The following is a 25,732-nucleotide window of genomic DNA, read 5'->3' on the forward strand; positions in this document are numbered from 1 at the left end:
AACAGGCAGGTGGGGTTGCAGAGCCGGCAGGCTGGGAGCAGAATGGGTGTGTGAGTGAGTAGCAGGGTGGTGGGCAGGAAGCTGTGGGCACGCGGGCAGCAGTGAGCAGGCAGGTGGCAGATTGGATGGGCAGGCTGGCGGGCAGCAAAGGGCAAGTGGATCAGACTTGGACAAGCACAGGTGCCCTTCCAGCTACATCCTTTCCCCACTCATCCCCCACACTGTCCCTCCCTGCTTCCTCCCAACCCCCATCCTCACACCAGTCTCTCCCAGCTGCCTATTCCTCACCCCTCCAGCCGCATCTAGGTGGGTAGACGAAATTACTAATACCGTATGGGCGCTTCCTGCTAGCTAGTGGCCCCGGGAGTCTTTGGAAGGCAGAGATTGGCTGAGAACCTGACATCACACTCATATTGTTTACTTACTGTGACTGGCTTTGACTGTAAATGCCTGCGTGGTCGTGTCTGAATGTGGCTGCCTGTGACCAGTTGCAACTGTGAATGTTTGACTGGTTGTGACTGTGAATGCCTGAATATCTGTGATTGGTCGTGATAACTGTGAATGCCTGCTACATAAGAGGCAGTGAAAAATCGTAAAGGAAAAAACAACTGTCTGGCAAGCGTCATCAAGGAAAACCACATGCGCCTCCACAAGGTCCTCATCCCCCCAGATACTCCCTCCTGACTCTCACCTCTCTCCTGACAACCCCCCCCCCACCTTGAAACCAGCCACCCCAACACCTCCCATACCCTGCACCTCGGGTCACTGCTGTACGGTATGGGCCGATGTATTTATAAATTGTAAAAACCAATATTAATAAAATCCACTAAGTCCTGATTAAAATCTTTTGTGTCCTTTATAATCCTTTTGAGCTGCTGCTTACTGGATGAATATAGGGTGCTCAATAACCTACTGTTCACAGAGTAAATATAGGGTGCACAAGTTACTGCTCACAGGATAAGTATATGGTGCTCAATAAACTACCACACAAGATGAGTATGGAGTGCACAATAAGATGGAAGGATGGGGTAGACTGCATCTTCCTAGATTACTCAAAAAGCTTTTGATACACTTCCTCACAAAAGACTAATACACAAGATGAACAGACAAGTGGGAATAACAGGAAAGGCACTAGACTGGGTATGGGAGTACTGGAAAGACAGGAAACAAAGGGTCATAGAGAAAATGTCAGGCTGGAGAGGAGTGGAAAGTGGTACTCCACAGAGCTGTCTTAGGACCATTGCTGTTTTAAATTTATGCAAATGACCTTTCAGAGGAAGTGAGCTCATGCATGTCTATGTTTGCAGATGATGTAAATTTAATGAGGAGAGTAAGAACTGAAGAGGATTGTAGGGTGCTGTAAGGAGACCTTAACAACCTTCAGGAGTGGGCAGATATATGGCTTGCTGGACCTTAACCACTACACTGCACCACACTACAAATGTCATTTGCCCATTACTGTGTGTTATGACCACTTTGGGCCAGTAACTGGGTTCTTGCTGTAATAACCTCTTATTCTCTATCCAACCACAAGTCGGTGGTAAGCTTTCAAAAACAGGCTGTGACAAGTAGTAGTGCAAAGAATAAAAGGGGGATAAACAATATCCACTGGCACCTTATTTACTACACCTATTTACAATAATGTCTCTTTCATGCAGGACACAATACATTGGCAGTGTTCATCAATCCCGGTGAATCCACTTTCCAGGTATAAGTCGTACACACCTATGGGCAAACACCGGCGAGTTCACTTTCAACATGAGCCAGTCCACACACACCGTATCGCATACACGATGTGCCAATACCTCACCTCCCCTCTCCAGGTACACTGGCAGAGGGTTCAGCAACACACTGATAGGGATCTCAAACAATCACATACAGAGGTAGCTAACACCCTGGCAGAAGTCTCTAGTGGCTTGCTAGCAGTACTTCTCGACGGACGCACCACTGTCATCGTGTAACTCTTCCTGGCCAATCTTGGGTACGTCATCCCATGCTACACTGCATACATCAGCAGCTAACACACTGCTCTAACTGGCAGCCACTTAGTCCTCACACAGGACCAAGTCAGGATTTCAGGACTGCCTAAGGTGAACTGCCTTCCTCAGTGCAACCACATCCTTACATCACCTCTGTGAATATAAAACGTCATTACTTAGACGGACAATTCACTGGGTGACCTTGGGATAACACTCTTCCACCAGGGAATTGAAATTGTAACTTGAAGCCACAACCTAGATGGCGTTGATCTTGATACACCACCCACCAGAGGTCATCCTCATTGACCTCACATTCTGACTGAGGCAGGAAACCGGAACCATTCACTGATACCATGCCACCACCAACAGATGGTGTTGTCTGCGTAGCACCCAATACCAGGGAGTTGGAGTGCAGACCCATAGATGGCGCTGAAATCGCCACTCCACACTCCGACGATGGTGTTGTGTTACTGTACAGTGTATAAATAGATTGTATATTTATATACATTAGCATGATACATTGGAAATATGTGCATGATATGTGTACACATGTGTCATGCACGTAACACAGTGCCTTCAGACAATACGGATGTTCTATTGCCAAATATAGTGTACGTGTTCATTATACATAGGATTGACACGAAAAAACAAATAAAATGTATTTGGAACTGTGCGCAAAATATGAACAAAAATATATTCGTAGCAACTCACGTATCTTGAGCTGAGTGCCCTACTGGCCCCGGGAGCGTACGCCACGGGCAACCAGGGATTGATAACGTCATGTGCCAACTTACGGACCCTATAGCAGACAAAGTAAGTATAATTTCGACTTTTTGTTAACATATCCATACTCGGGGTAGGGTTTTTGACACTTTCGAAAACAAAAAAATTTTTTTATAGAGAATTTATTTCCTACGCACTGGGGAGGAGGGGGGGTGCCGTATTTGGAGGCTGAGGAGCCCAGTGTTTAAAAAGAAATGTGATTAAAATGTTAATATTGAGAGGGGTAATTAGCGTGCTAGGTATGAACGGTTGGGAGATGAGGCATAAAGAGCTACATTTTGCTCGCCCATAGTCAGTGATAGGTAAGCATTCATAGGATGGGTATGGGGGTGCTGAAACAATTCTTAATGCACTCCCATACTAGTTTACTAAATCCACTAGTTTACAGGAGTAGGTCTATAAACTATTGTTTAAAGGATGAGTGTAGGATGCAAGATAAACTACTGTTCACAGGATAAGTATATGGTGCTCAATAAACTATCACACAGGATGAGTATCAGGTGCACAGGAAGAGTATGGGATGCACAGTAAACTACCACTCACAAACGAGAACAACATTTATGCAAATACTGTGTATGTCAAATAACTATTCATGTTTCAGAGTGCCAAGTTAAGAGGGGGTGGCTACCACCTTGCTACGGTGTATTACAAGGAGTGCAGCCAGAGGACGGTGAAGGGCATATTACCTGGGAGCGGCCTCTCAAAAGAGGTTGAGGAAAGTCTTGTTAGTTGGTTTTATTATGGTAAATATCTGTTATGATCTTGTTGTTTAATGGTAAATGATTGATTATAGGTGTCCCCATATATATATATATATATATATATATATATATATATATATATATATATATATATATATATATATATATGTATATGTATATGTATATGTATATGTGGTAAATCCACAGAGAAATGTGAAAGGAAGTGAACGTTTTGGCTTGTTAAAGCCTTTGTCTGTTCAGAGGATAAGTATATGTTGCTCAATAAACTAGTTCAGTCTATATATATATATATATACATATATATATATATATATTATTAAATATGTCCGAAAAAGTAAGATTAATAATTCTAACACGAATTTTCTCAATCTTTCGTACATTTCTTTTCACTGTTGGAGGTAAATCAAAAATCAATTCTCCAAAATTCATTTTTATTTCTAGTCTGACGCGACACGAGCGCGTTTCGTAAAACTTATTACATTTTCAAAGACTTTAGTTCACAGATACACAACTGAATAGAACTTACGCATCTCCGATTTTATATCTACATTTGAGTGAGGTGGAAAGGGTGATGTGGCATTAACACAAGACAGAACAAGATGTGGCATTAATAGGGTATTAATTTCATCAACACAAGACAGAACAAGAAGTGGTATTAATAGGGTATTAATTTCATCAACACAAGACAGAACACGAAACAATGGATATTGAATAGAAGTGTTTGTAGAAAGCCTATTGGTCCATATTTCTTGATGCTTCTATATTGGAGCGGAGTCTTGAGGTGGGTAGAATATAGTTGTGCAATAATTGGCTGTTGATTGCTGGTGTTTGCAAACAGGACACCTAGGGGAGAACCCATGGCGACCCCATCTACTTGCTTATACATGTGCCCATCCGGGCTCAAGAAGGGTGCCTCTTTAGTACAAGCTTGGAGTAGTTTCCTCAGAATATTTTCTGGTATGTCAAGAGGAGTACAGGCTTGATCACGATACACTCTGTCGGCTATCATTCCGATTGTCTCGTCCACAGGTACGTTGGTAAACAGCGATTCTACGTCCAACGAGGCTCTTATCCCTGTGGCCCGTGTGCCCCGCAGTAAGTCAACAAATTCCTTTGGAGACTTCAGGCTGAAGGCGCAAGGAACATAAGGAGTCAGCAGGCCGTTGAGTCGCTTCGCCAGTCTGTACGTGGGTGTGGGTATCTGGCTAATGATTAGCCGAAGTGGGTTTCCAGGCTTGTGTGTCTTGACATTTCCATACGCATATCCAGGTTTATATTCCCCAATGATCTTTGGCAGGTGGAGTCCGGATTTCTTGGCGTTCACAGTTATAATCATATATATATATATATATATATATATATATATATATATATATATATATATATATATGTATATATATATATATATATATATATATATATATATATATACATATATATATATATATATGTATAATATAATATACAGTGGGGCCTCGATTTACGATGGTAATCCATTCCCAGAGACGTATCGTAAGTCGAAATATTGTAAGTCGAAGCTATTTGTCCCATAAGAAATAAAGGGAATTGGATTACCTGTAATCCAATGGCGTCCAATCCAATGGGATTACAGTATAATCCAATAACCCCCAAAAATATTAACTTAAAAATGAATTTTATACTGAGTACAATTATTTTTTCTAACTACAATACAGTACATATGTTTATCTTACCTTTATGGAGGACTCTTGATGCATATGGAAGATGGTGAGGAGGTGGGTGGAGGAGAGGTGTTACTGTTAGGAAGGGGAGTCCCCTTCCATTATAACATCAGGCAGTGATGACTTCTTTGGGGTATACTCTCTCCTACGTTTTGCCTGCATACCACTAGGACCTGGTTGTGATTCACTACTTATTTGTCTCACTTAAAACCTTTCGAAAGATTTTTGTTTTCCCATACGTTTTAATTTTTGTCTAGTGAGGCATCACAGTGTCATTAAAAAGGTTAAGACACCGCCCTACTGCACCGTGATTTGGGCGAGTCGTTTCAGCAAAAGTTTGCAATTCTTCCCATGCTGCACACATTTTCTTAATGAGGAAGGGACATTCTGTACTGTCTCCTCCTCCCCTGAAGAAATTTCCTTAGCTGTCTCTTGTTGCTGCTCCTTGCGAAGTTCTTCAGTGGTCAGTTCTTCTCTGTGTTCCTCCACCAGCTCGCAACACACAACACTTAGAACACTATGAATGCCACTTCTTTTTCTAAATTTCTCAAACCATCCCCTGCTCACCTTAAACTCTTTTTGCATTTGCATCACTCGTTCCAGGGGTTTTCTTTAAAGGGTCTTCATGCAATTTCCTTGCTTTTTCACAAATGATGGCCTCTGAAACTCTATCACCCGGTAACTCCTTGCTGTGTATCCAAATTAATAATAACTGTTCAACATCCTCAAGTGTTTGTGTTCTATGTTTTGTGATTATTGATACACCTTTTGCCACTTTAGCATTCATAATGTCCTTTTTCTTACTAAGTATGGTGGATATCGTTGACTGAGATTTGGTGTACTGCCTAACTAGATCAGCAACCCGCATACCACTTTCATATTTATGAATGATCTCATGTTTTTGCTCTATGGTCATCCTTTCATGTGTTTTCATATGTTGAACCTTACCACTGACTTTCTTGGGACCCATGGCATGATATATTATAATTAGTTTTATGTTCAAAAAGCAAAAAATCACCAAAAAAATAGAATGAACGTGTGCCAACAAATATCGTTAGTCGACGACACTATCGTAAGTCGATAGTTCATTTCCTCAACCAGGAGAGTTCTTTTCAGTCCCTGTCTCTTGGAGCTGAACTCTACATGTAGGTCAATTCCTGGTTTCTTGGGGTTGGCTCTCCGTTCTGTTCCTATCAGGGGGGAGTGTCCAGCATCCTGGCCGTTGGTCTTCTCAGTCCTGTCCTATCTCCACGGTGTGAGCTGTCACTACCAACTTCTTCCTTGGCTCTGCCGGGCTTTTGGGCACCTAGACACGGACCTCTTCACGTTGGCCTGGTTGCGGCACCTTCCTTCTGCAATGCCATTCCTGGATTGCAAGCCTCGCGGTAGATGTTTTGGCTGGACTGGTCAGGGTGGGGATTTATTTCCTTATAACAGCAGTGGTCTGTTTTATCTTGCTGACTTGGGACGTGCTTGAGTGCTTTCCCAGAAGTAGCAGACATGAATAAAACTCACTGACAATTTTATCATAGTGCCACTGCTCTCTGTGGGCTCTTTAGATGGGCAAGGTTCTGGCTCATGGTCTACGGTAGACCTAAAAAAAACGCATTGAATGTAATGAAATGCCATTTTCTGGGCGAGACCCGGAGGCTCCCCAGAGCTATCCGGGCTGATATGAATATATTAGACCCTGGCATCAGTCAAGCAAATGGAGTTCTTAGGCCTACCGGGAACCACTAGCCAGAACTTGGGCCCCTCAGAGAGGCACAAGAAGCAATGGCCTATAGAAACCTCCATGTGGTTGGGAGCATTCTATGCCTGCCATTGACTGGGTCAAGCACCCAGAAAGGGTTTGTTTTGGGGCGCCTATCTGGTTAAACTATTGCTACTGAAAGCCAAACTGTTGGACAGAACTCCTCAAATGAAAAATGAGCATGGCTTCTTGAGATGATTATCTTGAGATGATTTCGGGGCTTTAGTGTCCCCGCGGCCCGGTCCTCGACCAGGCCTCCACCCCCAGGAAGCAGCCCGTGACAGCTGACTAACACCCAGGTACCTATTTTACTGCTAGGTAACAGGGGCATAGGGTGAAAGAAACTCTGCCAATTGTTTCTCGCCGGCGCCCGGGATCGAACCCGGGACCACAGGATCACAAGTCCAGCGTGCTGTCCGCTCGGCCGACCGGCTCCTCTCCTCATGGCGTCACAACCGTCATCGCACTGCTGTCTGTGTAGCTCCCCCCTCCCCGGGAGGGGGAAGGGGGGGAGCTACACAAACAGCGGCTGTGCAGGCTATCCAATCCGTTAGTTCTGAGGGTGGATGTCAAAATACCCACGAAACTGCTGACTGCAGGGAAGGATGGTTGCCAGGGAGCCTTCGGGTCTCACTCAGAAAATTGCATTCCATTACATTCAACGCTGGTTTTCTGGGGGGAGCCCCTTTGGCTCTCTGGAGCTACTTAATCAAAGATATAAACAAGAGGGACTTACCCGGGAGGCAGTCGCCACTCTCTCCTCAACTCAAAGTCGAGACAGCCGACTGCAACCACTGACCCAACGCAACACATGCCCAACTAGGGCCAGAAACATTGACAAGGTAGTGAGCGGCCAGGACCCTGTTCAACCTCCAAAATCCCTATGCCCGAATGTCAGCCCAAGGCATGTTACCGAAGATGGCAGCCAAAGTAGCAAACTTATGAACATTATGGGCACGAGGATAGACCACAGGCTGGCCGGATAACAGGGTTATTCGATCCACCAAATAACCCTGCGGATGACCTGGGAGACCCAAGCCCTGGAACAGGGAAGAAGGGAAACCGGGTCAACCCAAATCGCGTCCCCTGCCACCGTGGCCATGGCGCGCAGGTAACGGTGAAGAGTCACAATCGGACACAACGCATGATGCACCCCCAGCCGAACCAACCAAGCATCAACAACCCAAGGACCCCTCCAGAAAGCCGCAGTCTCATTCTTTGCCAGAAAGAAGGAGATGGCTGCAAACGAACAAACCTACCACCAGGACTAAGAGAGAAGAAACCCCTGCACCGGAGGAGAGCATGGAAGCTCCCCAACCCAACCCTCAGATACCAATACCAACAGGAAAAGAGACTTCGTAAAACAAACTTGAACTGTAGGGGCCACAACAAACTGAGAAGATGGAAAAAGAGTGCACCTGGTCCAATGACCAGGACAGTTCAGGCGGCACATGAGCAGGCCGGAGGTGAAACAATGCACGAGACAATTCCGGGTTCGATCCTGGTGGAAGCGGAAACAAATGGGCAGAGTTTCACCCTGATGTTCCTGTTCACCTAGGAATAAATGGGTACCTGGGATATAGTCATCTGCTACGGGCTGCTTCCCTGGGGATGTGTAACAAAAAGGAGACCTGGTCGAGGACCGGGCCGTGGGAACGCTAAGCCCCGAAATCATCTCAAGATAACCTCAAGATCTCAAGATAAGTTGCAGAATAGGGCAGAAGTAACATCCGACCTCGAACGCAAACTGAAGCGGCTCTGCCAGTGCCGCACGATACGAGGTGACAGTATTTGGCATAAGATGACGGTCCGGAAACAACCAAGACAGAAAGGACAAGACAACCGGATCTGAAACAGAAGAAAACCTACAAAGGGACCGTCAAGAAACTTCATACTGCCGCCGAGACAAGACATGCAGGTGGGACACCATCAATGAAGCTACCTGCTCACTATACAAATGGTAATGGACCCTCATAAGAAGACCAGACGCGAAGACTTGAGAAGATCGAATGTAACAGACTGGGCTGATTTGCTGAAAGAGGTGGAGCCACGGGAAGACCCCCGGGTTCGGACACCAAGCAAGCAGCGCCTGAAACCAAAGCTGGGCCAGCCACCAAGGGGCCAAGAGGACTACTCTCCCTTGATAACTCTCCAAAAGAGCAAGGACCTGGAGCAACAGCAGAACCAGGGGAAAGAGGTACAGGTAACCTCCACCTTGACCAGCCCTGCCTGAAGGCATCGACGCGAAGAGGTCCACCTCCGGGAGCCCGTACGTCTGGCAAACCCAACTGAACGAATCGGCATCAACCGTCCCTTCCGTGGACAGGGAAATGAACTGAGACAGTCCGTCTGCCAGGACGTTGGACACTCCCCGAACGTGAACGGCCAAGAGAGACAAACCCCGAGAACTCGGCAGACGAGTCACCCGAAGCAACTAGCTCCAAAGAGCCAAGGACCACATCGAAAGCCCCCCCCCGCCACTCCCGTGGTTCAGACAATGAACAACTGGGGAGCAGTCTGAATGGAGCCGGATCTTTGATCCGTGAGTTACCCGAACCCTCTGAAGCGCCCCCCACCCCCTTCCCCAAACTTCCGCACCGTGCTGGGGGCTCGACGAAAGGACAGACTCCGCCCCTGGCCGGCCTGGTGAGCACTGGTCACAAAGCCCCTGCCAAGAGACGATGCATCCGTGAACACATCGAGCAAGGGCTCGGGTAGGCGCAAAGGCACTGAACCACAAAAAAACCCGAAGAGGAAGTTGGGATCTTTTTTGGGATGCCTACCTTTTTGGTTTCCTAACCCTGTGGATAGCAGACATATAATGCTTCCAATCACATGGGGGTTTCTATATGCCATTGCTCCTCGTGCCTCTCTGAGGGGGGCCAGGTTCTGGCTCCTGGTCCCTGGTAAGCCTAAGAACTCCATTTGCTTGACTGATACCAGGGTCTAATACATTCATATCAGCCCGGATAGCTCTATGGAGCCGAAGGGGCTCCCCCCAGAGAAACCTCTGCAACTGATGGCACGTAGTTGTTTGACATTTACCAGCATTGTAGCTTCAGGGAGCCACCAGGGCTTACCCAGAAATTGGCATTTCATTACATTCAACACTGGTGTCCCCTTTGTTTTGTGATCTCATTTTAAAGTCTTTGTATTGGTAGTCATAGTTTTGTTTTGTCCCTGGAGGCATGTTCCTTGCTTGCGACATTCTATTCTGGGTAAGAATGAGAGGGCTAAAGGAGCATGTTTGTTATTGATTCTTAGTTGGTTTCGGCTTGGGGTGTACTTTGCCCTGTTGTGGTGGTTTGCTGTTATTTATGGGCCACTTGGTATGCACCTGGTGTTCTTGGGTGTTTGTCTCAGGCTATCCACAGTGTTGTTCAGCTTGGCCAGTCTGTAGTGTGTGATGGGCCCATGTTTTACTCAAGTATGTTGGTTTGTTCATCTTTTTTTCAAACATGTCTTGTTCTGAAATTCTTGCTCTGGTTTTTGTGGCACGATAATTTGTGAATATTCCTGGACTGTATGGATTGAGTGGTGATAGTCAAGGTTTCCTCAGCACTGATCCCTCCTCCCTTTTTCGGTTGTTATTGGCTGCCCCTCTGCTCCTATTGAGCCCTGTTTATACTCTGTATAAACTGTGTTCTGTGGTGGGATAGCTCCATGTAGCCACCGAGGGTGGCCCACCAGAAAGAAGCATTTCATTACATTCAATGCTGGATTCTTTTATGTATAGGCAGGTGAATTATTTTGATGATAATCACACTTTGAGGGTTGCAAGAAATTTAAGCGATGAAAATTATGCTAAAAATATATTACTCAACAATTTATATTTTTCAGCACACACTAAGAACAAGCAAGAGAAGGCCAAGAGCGCTCAACATGACCAGCTGCTATACGACGTACCACAACAAGTTATACCACTGAAAAAGAAAATAAAAGTAGATGAAGAACGAAAAAAAAGTACTACTAATAGTTTGAATTTGGCTAATGGTAATTACAATTAGTTACTGCATAATCCTTCATGTCAGAATAACCACAACATTATTAACCCTTACACTGCTACAGCCTGGGCTGTAAATGGGAGTATAAGCTGGGGCTGGGGGAAAAAATATTTGAATTATGTGAAAATTAATATTAAATGTTAAACAAATCTCCAACTTATTGACTTCAACGTCGTGAAAGTGTCATCCCAATATTTTCAGAAATGAATTTTAGAAAAAAATTTTAACCACCGCACTGTTCTGCATTAAAATATAACAGACCCATGGTGTGCCAAAAATAAATTCTTCCCCAAAAATTATTTTCTCTTCTAATATTGTTAAAATAGTCTCTGATCATGGGAAACTAAAAAAAAAAAAAATATTGTATGTGACATACTTTAGCCGTGATGGAGCTAGGAAGTTGAGCAAATTATGGCAGTAGCAGTAAACAATAAATTAAAGTAGCAGACATAGCCCCTCTACACAAGGGAGGGAGCAAAGCATTGGCAAAGAATTATAGACCAGTTGCACTAACATCGCACATAATAAAAGTATTTGAAAGAGTGATTAGGAGTCAGGTCACCAATATCATGGAGACCAATGACCTTCACAACCCAGGCCAACATGGATTTCGAGCGGGAAGATCGTGCCTCTCACAGCTATTTGAGCACTACGACAAAGTCACTGAGGCATTAAAAGAAAAACAGAATGCTGATGTGATATACACAAACTTTGCAAAGGCTTTCGATAAATGTGACCATGGCGTGATAGTACACAAAATGAAGTCAATGGGAATAACCGGTAAAGTAGGACGCTGGATACTCAGTTTCCTGTCAAACAGGACTCGGCGAGTAAGTCAACCATATAAAATCTAGTCCAAGCGCAGTTAAAAGCTCTGTACCTCAGGGTACTGTCCTTGCACCGCTGCTTTTCCTTATTCTCATATCAGATATAGACAAAAATACAAGTCACAACTTCATATCATCCTTTGCAGATGACAAAAATCAGTATGAAAATTACCTCGGCTGAAGACATTGAAAAACTTTAAGCTGATATTAATAAAGTTTTCGACTGGGCATCAGAAAATAACATGATGTTTAACAGTGATAAATTCCAGATACTCAGGTACGGTAAAAATGAGGACCTTAAACATAATACAGGATACAAAACACAATTAAATGTGTCCATAGTAGGAAAACAGCATGTAAAGGATTTGGGAATAATGATGTCTGACGACCTAACGTTTAGGGAGTATAACCAAGCAAATATTGCGACAGCCAGAAAAATGATAGGATGGATTACAAGAACTTTCAAATCCAGGGATCTCATCACAATGGTTGTACTCTTCAAGTCACTTGTGTTGTCCCATCTTGAGTACTGCTCAGTACTCACTTCCCCCTTCAGAGCAGGAGAGATTGCTGAAATAGAGGGAATACAGAGAACATATACGGCACGCATTGACGCGATAAAGCACCTAAATTATTGGGATCGTCTCAAAGCCCTCCAAATGTATTCACTAGAAAGAAGACGAGAGATATCAAATAATATACACCTGGAAGATACTGGAAAGCCAAGTACCAAATCTGCACAGTAAAATAACTACTTACTGGAGTGAACGATATGGAAGAAAATGCAGAATAGAACCAGTGAAGAGCAGGAGTGCCATAGGCACAATCAGAGAACACTGTATAAACATCAGAGGTCCACGGTTGTTCAACACCCTCCCAGCAAGCATAAGAAATATTGCCGGAACAACCGTGGCCATCTTCAAGAGGAAACTAGATTTATTCCTCCAAGGAGTGCCGGATCAACCGGGCTGTGGTGGGTATGTGGGCCTGCGGGCCGCTCCAAGCAACGGCCTAGTGGACCAAACTCTCACAAGTCAAGCCTGGCCTCGGGCCGGGCTTGGGGAGTAGAAGAACTCTCAGAACCCCATCAACCAGGTATCAACCATGTATGGGCGCTGAGCAATGGAGCGCTCAAGGTCAGTCGGCCCCACCACCCTGTGGGGTGACAGTTGCCACGAATTTAATGTTTCACAAATATTTTGATGTTTCTCATTCGTTTCTTCTGGGTTTTTTTGCTGTAATATTTTTCAATAAAATATTACAGGTGTATAAATATAACAAGTGTATAATTTGTGGAATTTATATAGTTCAAAGTGTGGAACATCGCTATGCTCAAAATTATGAGGCTCATATATGTGATATATATATTATATTCAACGATCAATCAAATAGTGTTTTTGCTGTTATTGCACTATATACACACACATTGTATATACCCATCTACATATGTGTTCACCATTATGAACCACTAAGTTGGTATGGTGAGCCCAAAAAACAAGAGTGAGCTGCCCACACCCAGCCAGCCCTCCCTCACTCCTCCAACACCTTACTCGCTAACATTCCTCCTCCCACCATACTGTTATTGTTTTTATTACACTATTTACACACGTTATATATAAGTATCTACATGTTTTATTCACCATAACTATACAACTAAGCTGGTATTGTGTCCAAACAGTACAGTGGCCATCATACACTGCATGACAAGTCACACAGTAGATGACGCTTCGAGTACAACGCCACCTCCCTCACCAAAATGACTCCTCCCTACATACTCCTGTTTGCTGTTATATACCTGTATAACATGTGTATATAGTGTAATAAGTATCTACATTTGTGTTCACCATAGCGAACCACTAAGCTAGTATGGTGAGCCCAAACGAGTAGCTGCCACACACAGTGACGCTACCTCGATTCCCTTCCTCCTCACCAAAATACCTCCTTCCACAATACTACACACATCGCTAATTATCACCAAAATCCTGCTATTCACAATCCGGGTCACTAAATCCTGTAAATGAATAATTTAATTAAAATAAAGGAACATAAGAAGTCATTTGAAGATTAATAGATGGACGAAATAATGCTGTGGTGCTGTGGCTAGTGCTGTGAACATCTTGAACAGCATTGATTCCCTGATATTTGAACATTGTACAGTCATTATCACACTCAGGCTCTCCTGTAATACTATCATGGCAAAATAATATCAATTACATATATATTTTGACATTATTAGGCGATGCTGTGGTCACAAGCTGAACAGCAGTGCTGTGAGCTCATGCTGCGTGCATCAGCCTTGGTTGCTCACTCAATACTGAGGCTTTTATACCCAGGAATGTTGCCTATGATTTATTTTCAAAATAGTGTCTGTTTACAAGAGAGCTGATGTGAACCCCATGTAGCCGCGGGAGTTTTGAATCATATTTATTTATTTATTTATTTATGCATATACAAGAATGTACATAAGGAATGTGAGGATACAAATATGGTAATTACAGTCTTGTAAAGCCACTAGCACGCGCAGCGTTTCGGGCAGGTCCTTAATCTAAGAAAATTTTAAGGAGGTAAATACTTGCAAAATTTATAGACAAAAAATGATAACAGATTACATGGAATGAAAAAAAAGATGAGAGAAAATTATAGGTACAGTATATTAAAGCACATAGGTAGCTATGATTGATTGCAATGACAGCTTAAAATGGTAGTTGACAACAAATTGGTAGGCACAATACAGTCTTAACAATATAAGATTGATTGCAATGACAGCTTGAATGGTAGTTGACAAAAAATTGGTAGTCACAATACAGCATATGGCTAGCACATAAAAGAAGACAGCAATGAACACAATGATAAGGTTGTTTGATATTACATAAAAATTAGGAGATTGGGTAACTCTAGGTACAGAGCAAATTTAAAGCTCAGTGTAGGAAACTAAATAGATGAAGTTAGGTACTTTTTGGTTTTGCTTTTAAATAAGGCAAAAGTTTTACAGTTTTTCAATTCACTAGGGAGTGAGTTCCATAGACTAGGTCCCTTAATTTGCATAGAGTGTTTACACAGATTAAGTTTGACCCTGGGGATATCAAAGAGATATTTATTTCTGGTGTGGTGATAATGGGTCCTATTACATCTGTCCAGGGAGAGTTTCAGAGCATGGTTTGCATTTAAGAACAGGGTTTTGTAAATGTAGTTGACACAAGAGAATGTGTGGAGGGAGTTGATATTTAGCAAGTTTAGAGATTTAAACAAGGGAGCTGAGTGTTGTCTGAAAGCAGAGTTAGTTATTATTCTGATAGCAGATTTTTGCTGTGTGATGATGGGCTTAAGGTGGTTTGCAATCATACACTATACTGTACCTATAAGATCCCTGAGGTGCATTGCGCACCACCCGTCAAGAACCTCAAAGCGCGTTGCACAGTGCAGTGGTTAAAAAAGATCATTTTGTTAATAAGGAGAACAGCTATTAACTGGAACTGAGGGATTATGCAGTAATAGAGATGCAAGCACCTGTCTGATGCATAAAGAAAAAGAATAGTAGTAAGAAGTGTCCACAAAGTGGATAAGCAGCTGATGCCTTTATAGCATTGCTGAGTAATAGATAATAAAACAAGTAATTATGATTAAGTATGTTGTTATGCTTTATTTTGTTAAATATCATAAAAATACATTGACCAATGTTTTTATCTGTTACTTTCACCAATGTCCAAAAAATATTTTTTTGTGTATCTCCTTTGTTTATTATCTGATTTTGTTGTAACCTATGTATCCTGGAGTGTGCATACCTGTCCCCAACTATGTAAAAATAGAACGAAATTGGTCAACAAATAAATCAGTCACAACTGGCAGAACTTGGGACATTGAATTTTTTTGGGCTGATTTTTTCACAGATTTCAAACTCTATTTTCTTAAATCTCTTTAGGTTGTTTTGATGATTAGGGACCAGATTAGGGCTTTATCACTTATATAATATAGACTATACATCTTTATCCCCTTAATCATTATAATTATCCCTATATTTTGTTTTTTGGGCGGGGTTATTTTTTCTTGACTTCATTCCAACACATATTGACCTACAACTTTCACATGTTCGAGTACGAATGCCAAACAATATTTATTAAAACATACAAGTAAATTAATGAATTAGAATTACCTTATTCATTGTCGCTAACTTCAACTTCAATTATCTCTAACACTAGAGTTTCAACTTTGAGTCAGCTTAAAAAAAATCCAGTTTCTGACCGATTCTCACTATTTTTACATATAGTGTGCACAGTTGTCTGTTCTACAATCCTATTAGAATGGATTTTTCATAAACACTAAACGTTTGGATTTGTAGACTTTTCTGTGGGGAGACCCTACGGCTCCCTGGAGCTTATCGGGCTAATGTATGTTATATTAGACCGGGACATTAGCTAAGGAGTTCAGACCTACCAGGGACCAGCGCCAGAACCTGGCCCCTTCAGAGAGGTTTCAGGGAGCAATGGCCCTGGAAAACCCCCTTGTGGTTGGGGTTTTCCATATCTACCATCGACCGGGATTAGGCACCCAGAAAGGTAGGCATAACAAAACAAACCCCACATTTTAAAAAACTAAAAGAAAAACCCAAACAGAGAGGTAGAAACTCCCTACAATCCCAAGCAAACAAGCAAACGTCACACTTTACTGCCACGCCGATCGTCCGCGCAGCCCTCCCCGCCCCGAGAGGGGGAGGGGGGAGCCCTGGACTTACCGCGCCGGCTGCCTAGCATTAGTTTGTAAGCTAATGTCAACCGGGATAGACGCTTCTCTGGCCTCAGTTTCCTAGGCGGTGTTTGCCTTGTGTGGCGTTCACTGCCATGTGTTGTGTTGTGCGGTGGCCAGGAGTACCTTATCAGTGCCAGGGCTGCATGCGCTTAGTGGCTTACTTCCCTAAGCGCCCTGTGAGTACTGCCCCTGCGTGACAGGGTTATCTTCCCTGGGGCGTTCGGGAACAATTCCCGTAGAGGTTCTTGCTGCTCGGCATTTGCCTCGCCCTTGGGGCCAGCTGGGTCTTGGGGCCCTGGTTTGACCCTGGGTAGGGACTGGTATTGTGCTGGTTAGGGCATCAAGGTGTTGCATGACCAACCACCTAAGCGGCGACTGGTTCCTGTTGCCTCTGGAGACAGTGTACTTTTGCGGGGGTTTTCTTTTGTTTTATTTTAAATTACCTGGTGGGGGTCTGCCTAGTGTGACTATAGTTCCACTGGTAGTGTTTGGTGGCCCTCTGCTAGGCCCCTGTGATTGTACACGTTGCAGGTGTTTTCAGTGTTTTCCTCTAGCCTCTTGATATTTTTGGGTTTCTTAACCGGTTAGCAACACCTTGCCCGGGCTTCTTGTAGCAGCCAGCCTACGGGCCCTGGAAACCCCCTGTATGGGTTCGGTGGACTATTGAATGTGTCTTCTGGGTTCCAACCCGTCTTGTACGGGATCGTTGGTTGCTGTGCCCTTGTCTCCGGATGACAGTCACCACTTTTACCTCCGTCATGTTGCCTGTTGGGTCACTGACATCTTGACCCAGAGTCTTGCGAGAAAGATTCTCTGCTTGTTCTCCAGTACTCTCCTGATGTTATTACTGTTTAGAGTACAGGCGGCATCTGTGTTGCAAGCTAGGTTAGGTTGCTGCAACACGCTAGGTTGGTTTCCCACTCGGATGCCCCGAGGTTGCCCCGTTTTGGTTAGGTGCTGTTCGCCACTTTCCCTCCCTGTTCCCGGCTCCGGACTGTCTGCGGGTTTCGAGGTCGGGGCGGGGTTTAGTTGGGGCCGAGACTCGGGCGGTTTTCGGGGGCTGCCCCGTTCGGGTTGGGGACGGAGGTTTTCGAGCCTGCTCCTCCTGCCAAGGCTTCTGGGTCTTACCAGCGGCCCTTTCTTGCTGCCTTTCCCATGGACTCTGACTATTTTTAAGGGCGGAGGGCTTGGAGGACGGCTCTGCCCCGGGGCCTCTGTTGCGGGTTCTCGGGGCTGTGGGGGATGCCTGCTAGCAGTTCTGGGGCAGTTTGCCCCCCTGCCTGGGTTTTCTGCTTCTGGGCGGAGTTTTTTGCCCATCCAGTCTGCTTGCTTCCCACTTTTGCTGGCGTGTTTTTGTATCTTTTGCGTCAGTCAGCCCTCTGTTCTGGTGGCCATTTTCTTCTGCCGGTTTCCTGGCGTGGCCACCAGGGCGGCATTGCGGTTTGTTTACATGTGCCTGGGTGTGCGAGCGAGCGTTTTGGGCGAGTTTTTCAACTTTTTCAGGGGTTTCCTTCTCCTGTTGTCGTTTCTTTGCTTTTCTGGTGTTTTCTGCCCGTTTCCTATTCTTCTGGGAACGTTTGAGTGTTGATTTTACACCAGGTTTTCCATTTTGTCTGTTTTGGGTCTGGGCCCTTGGGTTTGGGCTCAGTGTCCTTGGCTGTTATGCTTGCTCCCACACCTTGTCCCTCGGTTTTCGGTCTGTTTTGACCTTTTCCCTGGGGGTTCTGTCTAGGGGCTGTGCTTTGCCTTCTGTGGTGTATCTCCGCTGGCAAATGTGGTGGTTTGGGCTCCCCCTGGTTCGATTCCGAGTTCCTTTGGGTTCTTTGGTTTCGTTCCGGAGGTTTCTTCCTCTTGGGCCCCCTTTGTGGGTTCAGGGGGTTTTGTTTCCTCCTGTCTGACCCAGTTCTGCCTTCTGGAGTTCCGGGGTCTTCCTCGCTTACAGACTGATCTTTTTGGATCTTGGCACGTGTTGTGGTCGTGCTGGAACTTTGAGGTTTTGTTGTCGAGGTGGGCCTTTTGATGCAGTTTTGTGCCTTCTTCGCCTGGCCGGCGTGGTGCTCTCTGCCCACTGGTCGGCGGCTTGTAATTTTCTTTTCACGTGTATGTGTGTGTGTACGCATGTACATGTACATGTGTACACTGTGTGTGTGTGTGTGTGCATGTGTGGGTAACATACCTTGTATGTGTATTGTATATGTATGTGTATATACATAATATGTATATATGTGTATGTATACTTTTTCTTTCGGAAGGGGCTCTGTTCCCTTCTCTGTTGACGGGGCGCTGGGGGAGCAGCTTGCCCTGTTGACTCTTGCATGGTCCCGCAGTTAGTGGGTGCTTTTGATTGTCTTCCGGCCTCTGGTGGCGGCGGTGGATGGCTTTTTCCCCTTTGGGGGGTTCAGGGCTGGCGGGGTGGGCTTCTTTCCCTGCGCTTCGTCATGTCATCTTAGTGGGTGCATTGGACGTGGTCGATCCGCCCCATCCTTCTGGGGTTCCCGTCTGTTCTATGCAGACATGGGCCTGTCGAATATGCGGTTCTTCTGGACTTCTTCAGTCTGCGCCCTGGATTCTATGCCCTCACCGGGTGCCTGGATGGTGGCCCTGGTCCTCCAGGTCAATTCTTGGCATGTTCCTCTCCAATTTTCCAGGACTGGCACAGATGGTGGTGGAGCTTCAGGCTTGCCGCTTTTGTTGCCTTCCCTATATTGTAATTGGCACTTGGTGTATTTATGCATCTTTACAGGATCTTGGTGCCCTGTCTGAGTCTGCTTGGAATTCGGTGTCTGGCCTACCTCGACGACTGGCTGGTGTGGGCTCCCAGTCGGTCCGCTTGTCTGCTCACCAGGAGTGTGGTTATTTCCAGATTGCCGGGTTTGGTTCTTGGTGATCTGGAGGCCATTCCATCTGTTTCCGTCCGGGTTCGAACCTGGCTGGGCCTTGTTTAGGGATTTTGGGCCACACCTTATCTTTCCCTCCAGAAGTGTTGCTGCGGCTGTGGTCCCGCCTTCGGCTGTTCATGAGGGGGTCCTGGGTTTGTTCAGCGGTTGCTCGAGCAGTTGTGCGGGAGTCTGAACTTCGTTGTGCTGGTCTGCCCGCGGGGTCGGGTTTGGCTTCGGCGTCTGTCTGGTTCCTTCGGAGACTCCCCTTCCGCCTCTCTTGCAATCGTTGGGTTCGTTCCTCCGGGGATCTTGTGTTGGTGCTGTGTCACCAACTTCCTCCTTGGAGTTTTTGGGGTTCCGTGCTTTGGCACCTCCCCGAGCCTTCGCTCGATGTGGGGGGGATGGTGGGGTCTGTCCGTCCGTCGGGCTCACAGATCGGTTCAGGAGTTCGTGGCTGTCTGGTTTGCACTTCGGAGGGTTTGGGTCACTCGGTGCTCTACCATTCAGCTCCATTCAGACTGTTCTCTGGCGGTTCTTTGCCGGAACTATAGGGTTTCTCTTAGGTGTTGACCTTTGGAGTTAGAGTGGGCCTTAGAGTGGCTCGTTTGCTGGATTCTCGGGGTTTGGCTAACCATGAGGTTCATATCTGGGGTGTGTCCTGCGTCCTGGCGGACAGCTGTTTCGGTTCATTCCTCTATTCGCGGATTGGCCAGTCGTCGCCGACTCGTTTCGTTGGCTCTGCCAGATGTATGGACTCCTGGCCATGGACGTCTTCGAGTCGGCGTGGTCTAGGCATCGCCTATTCTATGTGGCACCTTTACCCGCCTGTGAGGTGTTCACAGTGGATGCCTTTCGGCAGGACTGGTCGAGGTGGGGGTACTTGTTCCTCTTCTCCCGGTCCAGCTGTTGCTTCGGTTTCTGGCTCGGTTGGAGCCCATTCCCACAAGAGTAGTCCTTATGGTCCGCAGGTCGGATTGGTCCTGCACGTGACTGGTTCCGCCTTCTCCTCGGCTCTTCGCGTCTGGTATTTTGACGCGGATATCACCATCTCTGTGGTGATCAGGTGGCTTTGTTGACGGTGTCCCACCTGCGAGCTTCTTCTCGGCGACAGTATGACGTTCCTGGTGTTTCTATGCACGTTTTCTTGCTCTTAGTAGGTTGTCTTCTCTTTTGCATCGGGTTGTCTTGTTCTTTCTTGGGTTTTCAGGATTACAGTTACAGTATTTGATGTTTCTTACTGTTGCCTCGTTTTGTGCGGCGCTGGCGGAGCCGCTCCGGCTTGCGTTCGGGGTGGACGTCACATCTGCCCCGTTTCGTACGCTTTCTCGTGTTTTGTTTCACCTCCGGCCTGCTCATGCATCGCCTGAGCCGTCAACGGCTCAACGGCTTGCTGACTTCTTATGTCCCTTGTGCCTTCAGCCTGAAGTCTCTAAAGGAATTTGTTAACTTACTACGGGGAACACGGGCCACAGGGATAAGAGCCTCGTTGGACGTAGAATCACTGTTTACCAACGTACCTGTGGATGAAACAATCGGGATGATAGCGGACAGAGTGCATCGTGATCCGGCCTGTACTCCTCTTGACATACCAGAAAACATTCTAAGGAAACTACTCCAAGCTTGTACTAAAGAGGCACCCTTCTTGAGCCCGGATGGGCACATGTATAAGCAAGTAGATGGGGTCGCCATGGGTTCTCCCCTAGGTGTCCTGTTTGCGAACTTCTACATGGGTACCATCAAACAAAAGGTCTTAGTCGACATGAACTTGAAACCGGCCATATACTGCAGGTATGTTGACAATATTTTTACACAGGTACCTGATGTTGGACATCTGCAGGAGCTGAAGGAGGCATTTGAGAGGAATTCTGTGTTGCGTTTCACTTACGAGATGGAGAAGGATGGGAAGCTGCCCTTTCTAGATGTAACAGTCATGGAAAGGAGCAGAGGTTTCCACACTGCAGTCTACACTAAGGAAACAAACATAGGAATGTGCCTCAATGCCAACAGTGACTGCCCAGACAGGTACAAGAGGAGTGTTGTTAACGCTTATGTCGACTGTGCTCTCAGCCACAGTTCAGGATGGAAGCAAGTCGATGAAGAACTCTGTAGGGTAAGGCAGGTCCTAGTCAACAATGGCTTCTCCAATGGTTTCGTTGAAGACATCATAAGAAGGAAGGTGAAACGCCATGCAACCTCTGAAGAGACAACTAACACAACACCTGTACCCCCTATTAGACTATTTTACAGGAACTTCTTTTCCATAGCTCATAAAACGGAGGAAAGGGGCCTGAAAGATATTGTTAATAGAAACGTTATCCCTACAGACAAAAATCATAAGATACAATTGACGATTTACTATAAAACCAAGAAAACGGCCAACCTACTCATGAGAAACTCTCCAGACACAAAGCAGAACGCTTTAAGAGAGACCAATGTCGTCTATGCCTTCAAATGCCCACTTGGGGACTGTAAGCCTCAAAGAATTCAGTATATAGGCAAGACAACAACATCTCTTTCCAGGCGATTAACGATGCATAAGCAACAGGGCTTCTTCTTGAGGTTATCTTGAGATGATTTCGGGGCTTTTTAGTGTCCCCGCGGCCCGGTCCTCGACCAGGCCTCCACCCCCAGGAAGCAGCCTGTGACAGCTGACTAACACCCAGGTACCTATTTTACTGCTAGGTAACAGGGGCATAGGGTGAAAGAAACTCTGCCCATTGTTTCTCGCCAGCGCCCGGGATCGAACCCGGGACCACAGGATCACAAGTCCAGTGTGCTGTCCGCTCGGCCGACCGGCTCCCGTTTGAGAGGTGAGAATGTAATGGGTCATTGGATGATGCACTTTTACCAGCTACTTCAGCTTGGCCTTCAACTTGGACACTGTCATATCCACAAACATAGCATACTAGCTCCAATTTCAATGATAAGAATATCTTAATGTTATTTGTACAAGTGGATTTTTGGATTAAAATGATTCATTTGTTTTTAAGATGAGAGTTCTGCAACGAATATGAATGATCTGACTAGAAGTGCCCATTAAGGGCTCCATTAAGGAACATATAATCTCTTCCCACAACCAGACCATCACCAGAGAAGTCTTGACAAAAATCACGGAAATCATCGACAGATACAGCGATAGCAGGTGGCTTGATATCTGCGAGGTACTACACATTAAGAAGTCAACACCAGCAATCAACAGCTAATTAATGCACAACTATATTCTACCCACTTCAAGACTCCGCACCAATATAGAAGCATCAAGAAATATGGGCCAATAGGCCCTTTGCATTTACTTCCATTCTTCCCCTTTAAATTTACCCAATAATACCCAATATTTCGTGTTCTATCTTGTGTTGAAAGTTTGTTTTCACCTCATCCAAAACTGTTGCAGCATATCACCTCACCCAAATGCAGGTATATAAAATGAAAAGCCATTTGAATTATAGCATAGTAGAACTCTGTTTAGTGTTTGCAGGTTATAGTTGTGTGTGTGTAAATTAAAGTATTTGAAAATGTAATAAGTTATTACGAAACGCATTCAAGTGTCGCGTCAGACTAGAAATAAAAATGAATTTTGGAGAATTAATTTTTTAATTACCATCGACAGTGAAAAGAAACATAAGAAATATTAAATATTGAGAAAATTTGTGTTAGAATTATTAATCTTATTTTTCGGTCATATTTAATATTATACAGTATATATATATATATATATATATATATATATATATATATATATATGTCGTACCTAGTAGCCAGAACGCACTTCTCAGCCTACTATGCAAGGCCCGATTTGCCTAATAAGCCAAGTTTTCCTGAATTAATATATTTTCTAAAAAATGTTTCTTATGAAATGATAAAGTTACCCATTTCATTATGTATGAGGTCAATTTTTTTTTATTGGAGTTAAAATTAACGTAGATATGTGACTGAACCTAACCAACCCTACCTAACCTAACCTAACCTATCTTTATAGGTTAGGTTAGGTTAGGTAGCCAAAAAAGTTAGGTTAGGTTAGGTTAGGTAGGTTAGGTAGTCGAAAAACAATTAATTCATGAAAACTTGGCTTATTAGGCAAATCGGGCCTTGCATAGTAGGCTGAGAAGTGCGTTCTGGCTACTAGGTACGACATATATATATATATATATATATATATGTCGTACCTAGTAGCCAGAACTCACTTTTCAGCCTACTATGCAAGGCCCGATTTGCCTAATAAGCCAAGTTTTCATGAATTAATTGTTTTTCGACTACCTAACCTACCTAACCTAACCTAACCTACCTTTTTCGGCTACCTAACCTAACCTATAGAGATAGGTTAGGTTAGGTTAGGTTAGGTAGGGTTGGTTAGGTTCGGTCATATATCTACGTTAATTTTAACTCAAATAAAAAAAAATGACCTCATACATAATGAAATGGGTAGCTTTATCATTTCATAAGAAAATAATTAGAGAAAATATATTAATTCATGAAAACTTGGCTTATTAGGCAAATCGGGCCTTGCATAGTAGGCTGAGAAGTGAGTTCTGGCTACTAGGTACGACATATATATATATATATATATATTATTAAATATGACCGAAAAAGTAAGATTAATAATTCTAACACGAATTTTCTCAATCCTTCGTACATTATGCTTCACTGTTGGAGGTAAATCAAAAATCACTTCTCCAAAATTCATTTTTATTTCTAGTCTGACGCGACACGGGCGCGTTTCGTAAAACTTATTACATTTTCAAAGACTTCACAAATACACAACTGATTAGAACTTGCGTTTCCCTGATTTTATATCTACATTTGAGTGAGGTGGGAAGGGTGATGTGGCATTACATTTGAGTGAGGTGGGAAGGATGATGTGGCATTAACACAAGACAGAACACTAGAGGATATTAATAGGGTATTAAAAGTATCAACACAAGACAGAACACGAAAAAATGGGTATTGAATAGAAGTGTTTGTAGAAAGCCTATTGGTCCATATTTCTTGATGCTTCTATATTGGAGCGGAGGCTTTCTACAAACACTTCTATTCAATACCCATTTTTTCGTGTTCTGTCTTGTGTTGATACTTTTAATACCCTATTAATATCCTCTAGTGTTCTGTCTTGTGTTAATGCCACATCATCCTTCCCACCTCACTCAAATGTAATGCCACATCACCCTTCCCACCTCACTCAAATGTAGATATAAAATCAGGGAAACGCAAGTTCTAATCAGTTGTGTATTTGTGAAGTCTTTGAAAATGTAATAAGTTTTACGAAACGCGCCCGTGTCGCGTCAGACTAGAAATAAAAATGAATTTTGGAGAAGTGATTTTTGATTTACCTCCAACAGTGAAGCATAATGTACGAAGGATTGAGAAAATTCGTGTTAGAATTATTAATCTTACTTTTTCGGTCATATTTAATAATATATGTCTACAGGAAAGACTGCTACCAAAATATACTAATATATATATATATATATGTCGTACCTAGTAGCCAGAACGCACTTCTCAGCCTACTATACAAGGCTCGATTTGCCTAATAAGCCAAGTTTTCATGAATTAATTGTTTTTCGACTACCTAACCTACCTAACCTAACCTAACCTAACGTTTTCGGGTACCTAACCGAACCTAACCTATAAAGATAGGTTAGGTTAGGTTAGGTAGGGTTGGTTAGGTTCGGTCATATATCTACGTTAATTTTAACTCCAATAAAGAAAAATTGACCTCAAACATAATGAAATTGGTAGCTTTATCATTTCATAAGAAAAAAATTAGAGAAAATATATTAATTCAGGAAAACTTGGCTTATTAAGCAAATCGGGCCCTGCATAGTAGGCTGAGAAGTGCGTTCTGGCTACTAGGTACGACATATATATATATATATATATATATATATATATATATATATATATATATATATATATATATTTGGCCTACTATGCAAGGTGCAATTTCCTAATAAGCCAAGTTTTTCTGAATTTATATAATTTTTCAATTTTTTTTTCTTATGAAATTATAAAGCTATTCATTTCACTATATATGAGTAAATTGGTTTTTATTTATGTTAAAATTAACGTAGATATATGACCGAACCTAACCAACCCTACCTAACCTAACCTAACCTATCTTAACCTAACCTAAACTAACACAACTAAGTCAATAATTTATGTTCCTAATATAATAATAATAATTCAAATAAACTAAGTGGAAACCATTTATTGAAAAAAAAAGAAAATCACTTGGCCTATTAAGCAAATCGGGCCTTGCATAATAAGCCGAGAAGTGTGTTCTGGCTATTAAGTATGACATTATATATATATATATATTATATATATATATATATATATATATATATA

At 43.8% G+C, this 25,732-nt stretch overlaps 1 protein-coding gene across 11 annotated transcripts in view; it reads left to right on the top strand.

The window, feature by feature from the left end:
* LOC123755487 (uncharacterized) overlaps nucleotides 1–25,732 on the top strand; it is a 52,464-nt gene that overhangs the window by 10,378 nt on the left and 16,354 nt on the right. For 9 of the 11 annotated variants that reach the window (XM_069327663.1, XM_069327664.1, XM_045738246.2 and 6 more), the window contains exons 4-5: nucleotides 3,364–3,505; nucleotides 10,778–10,930. In XM_069327663.1, the coding sequence (XP_069183764.1) occupies nucleotides 3,364–3,505; nucleotides 10,778–10,930 (295 nt within the window). Of the gene's footprint in view, nucleotides 1–3,363; nucleotides 3,506–10,777; nucleotides 10,931–22,470; nucleotides 22,973–25,732 lie in introns of those variants that run through there. The other 2 variants (XM_069327672.1, XM_069327671.1) reach the window with 2 other exon arrangements.

Source organism: Procambarus clarkii, chromosome 20 (genome assembly GCF_040958095.1).
Source record: "Procambarus clarkii isolate CNS0578487 chromosome 20, FALCON_Pclarkii_2.0, whole genome shotgun sequence".
Lineage (NCBI taxonomy): Eukaryota > Metazoa > Arthropoda > Malacostraca > Decapoda > Cambaridae > Procambarus > Procambarus clarkii.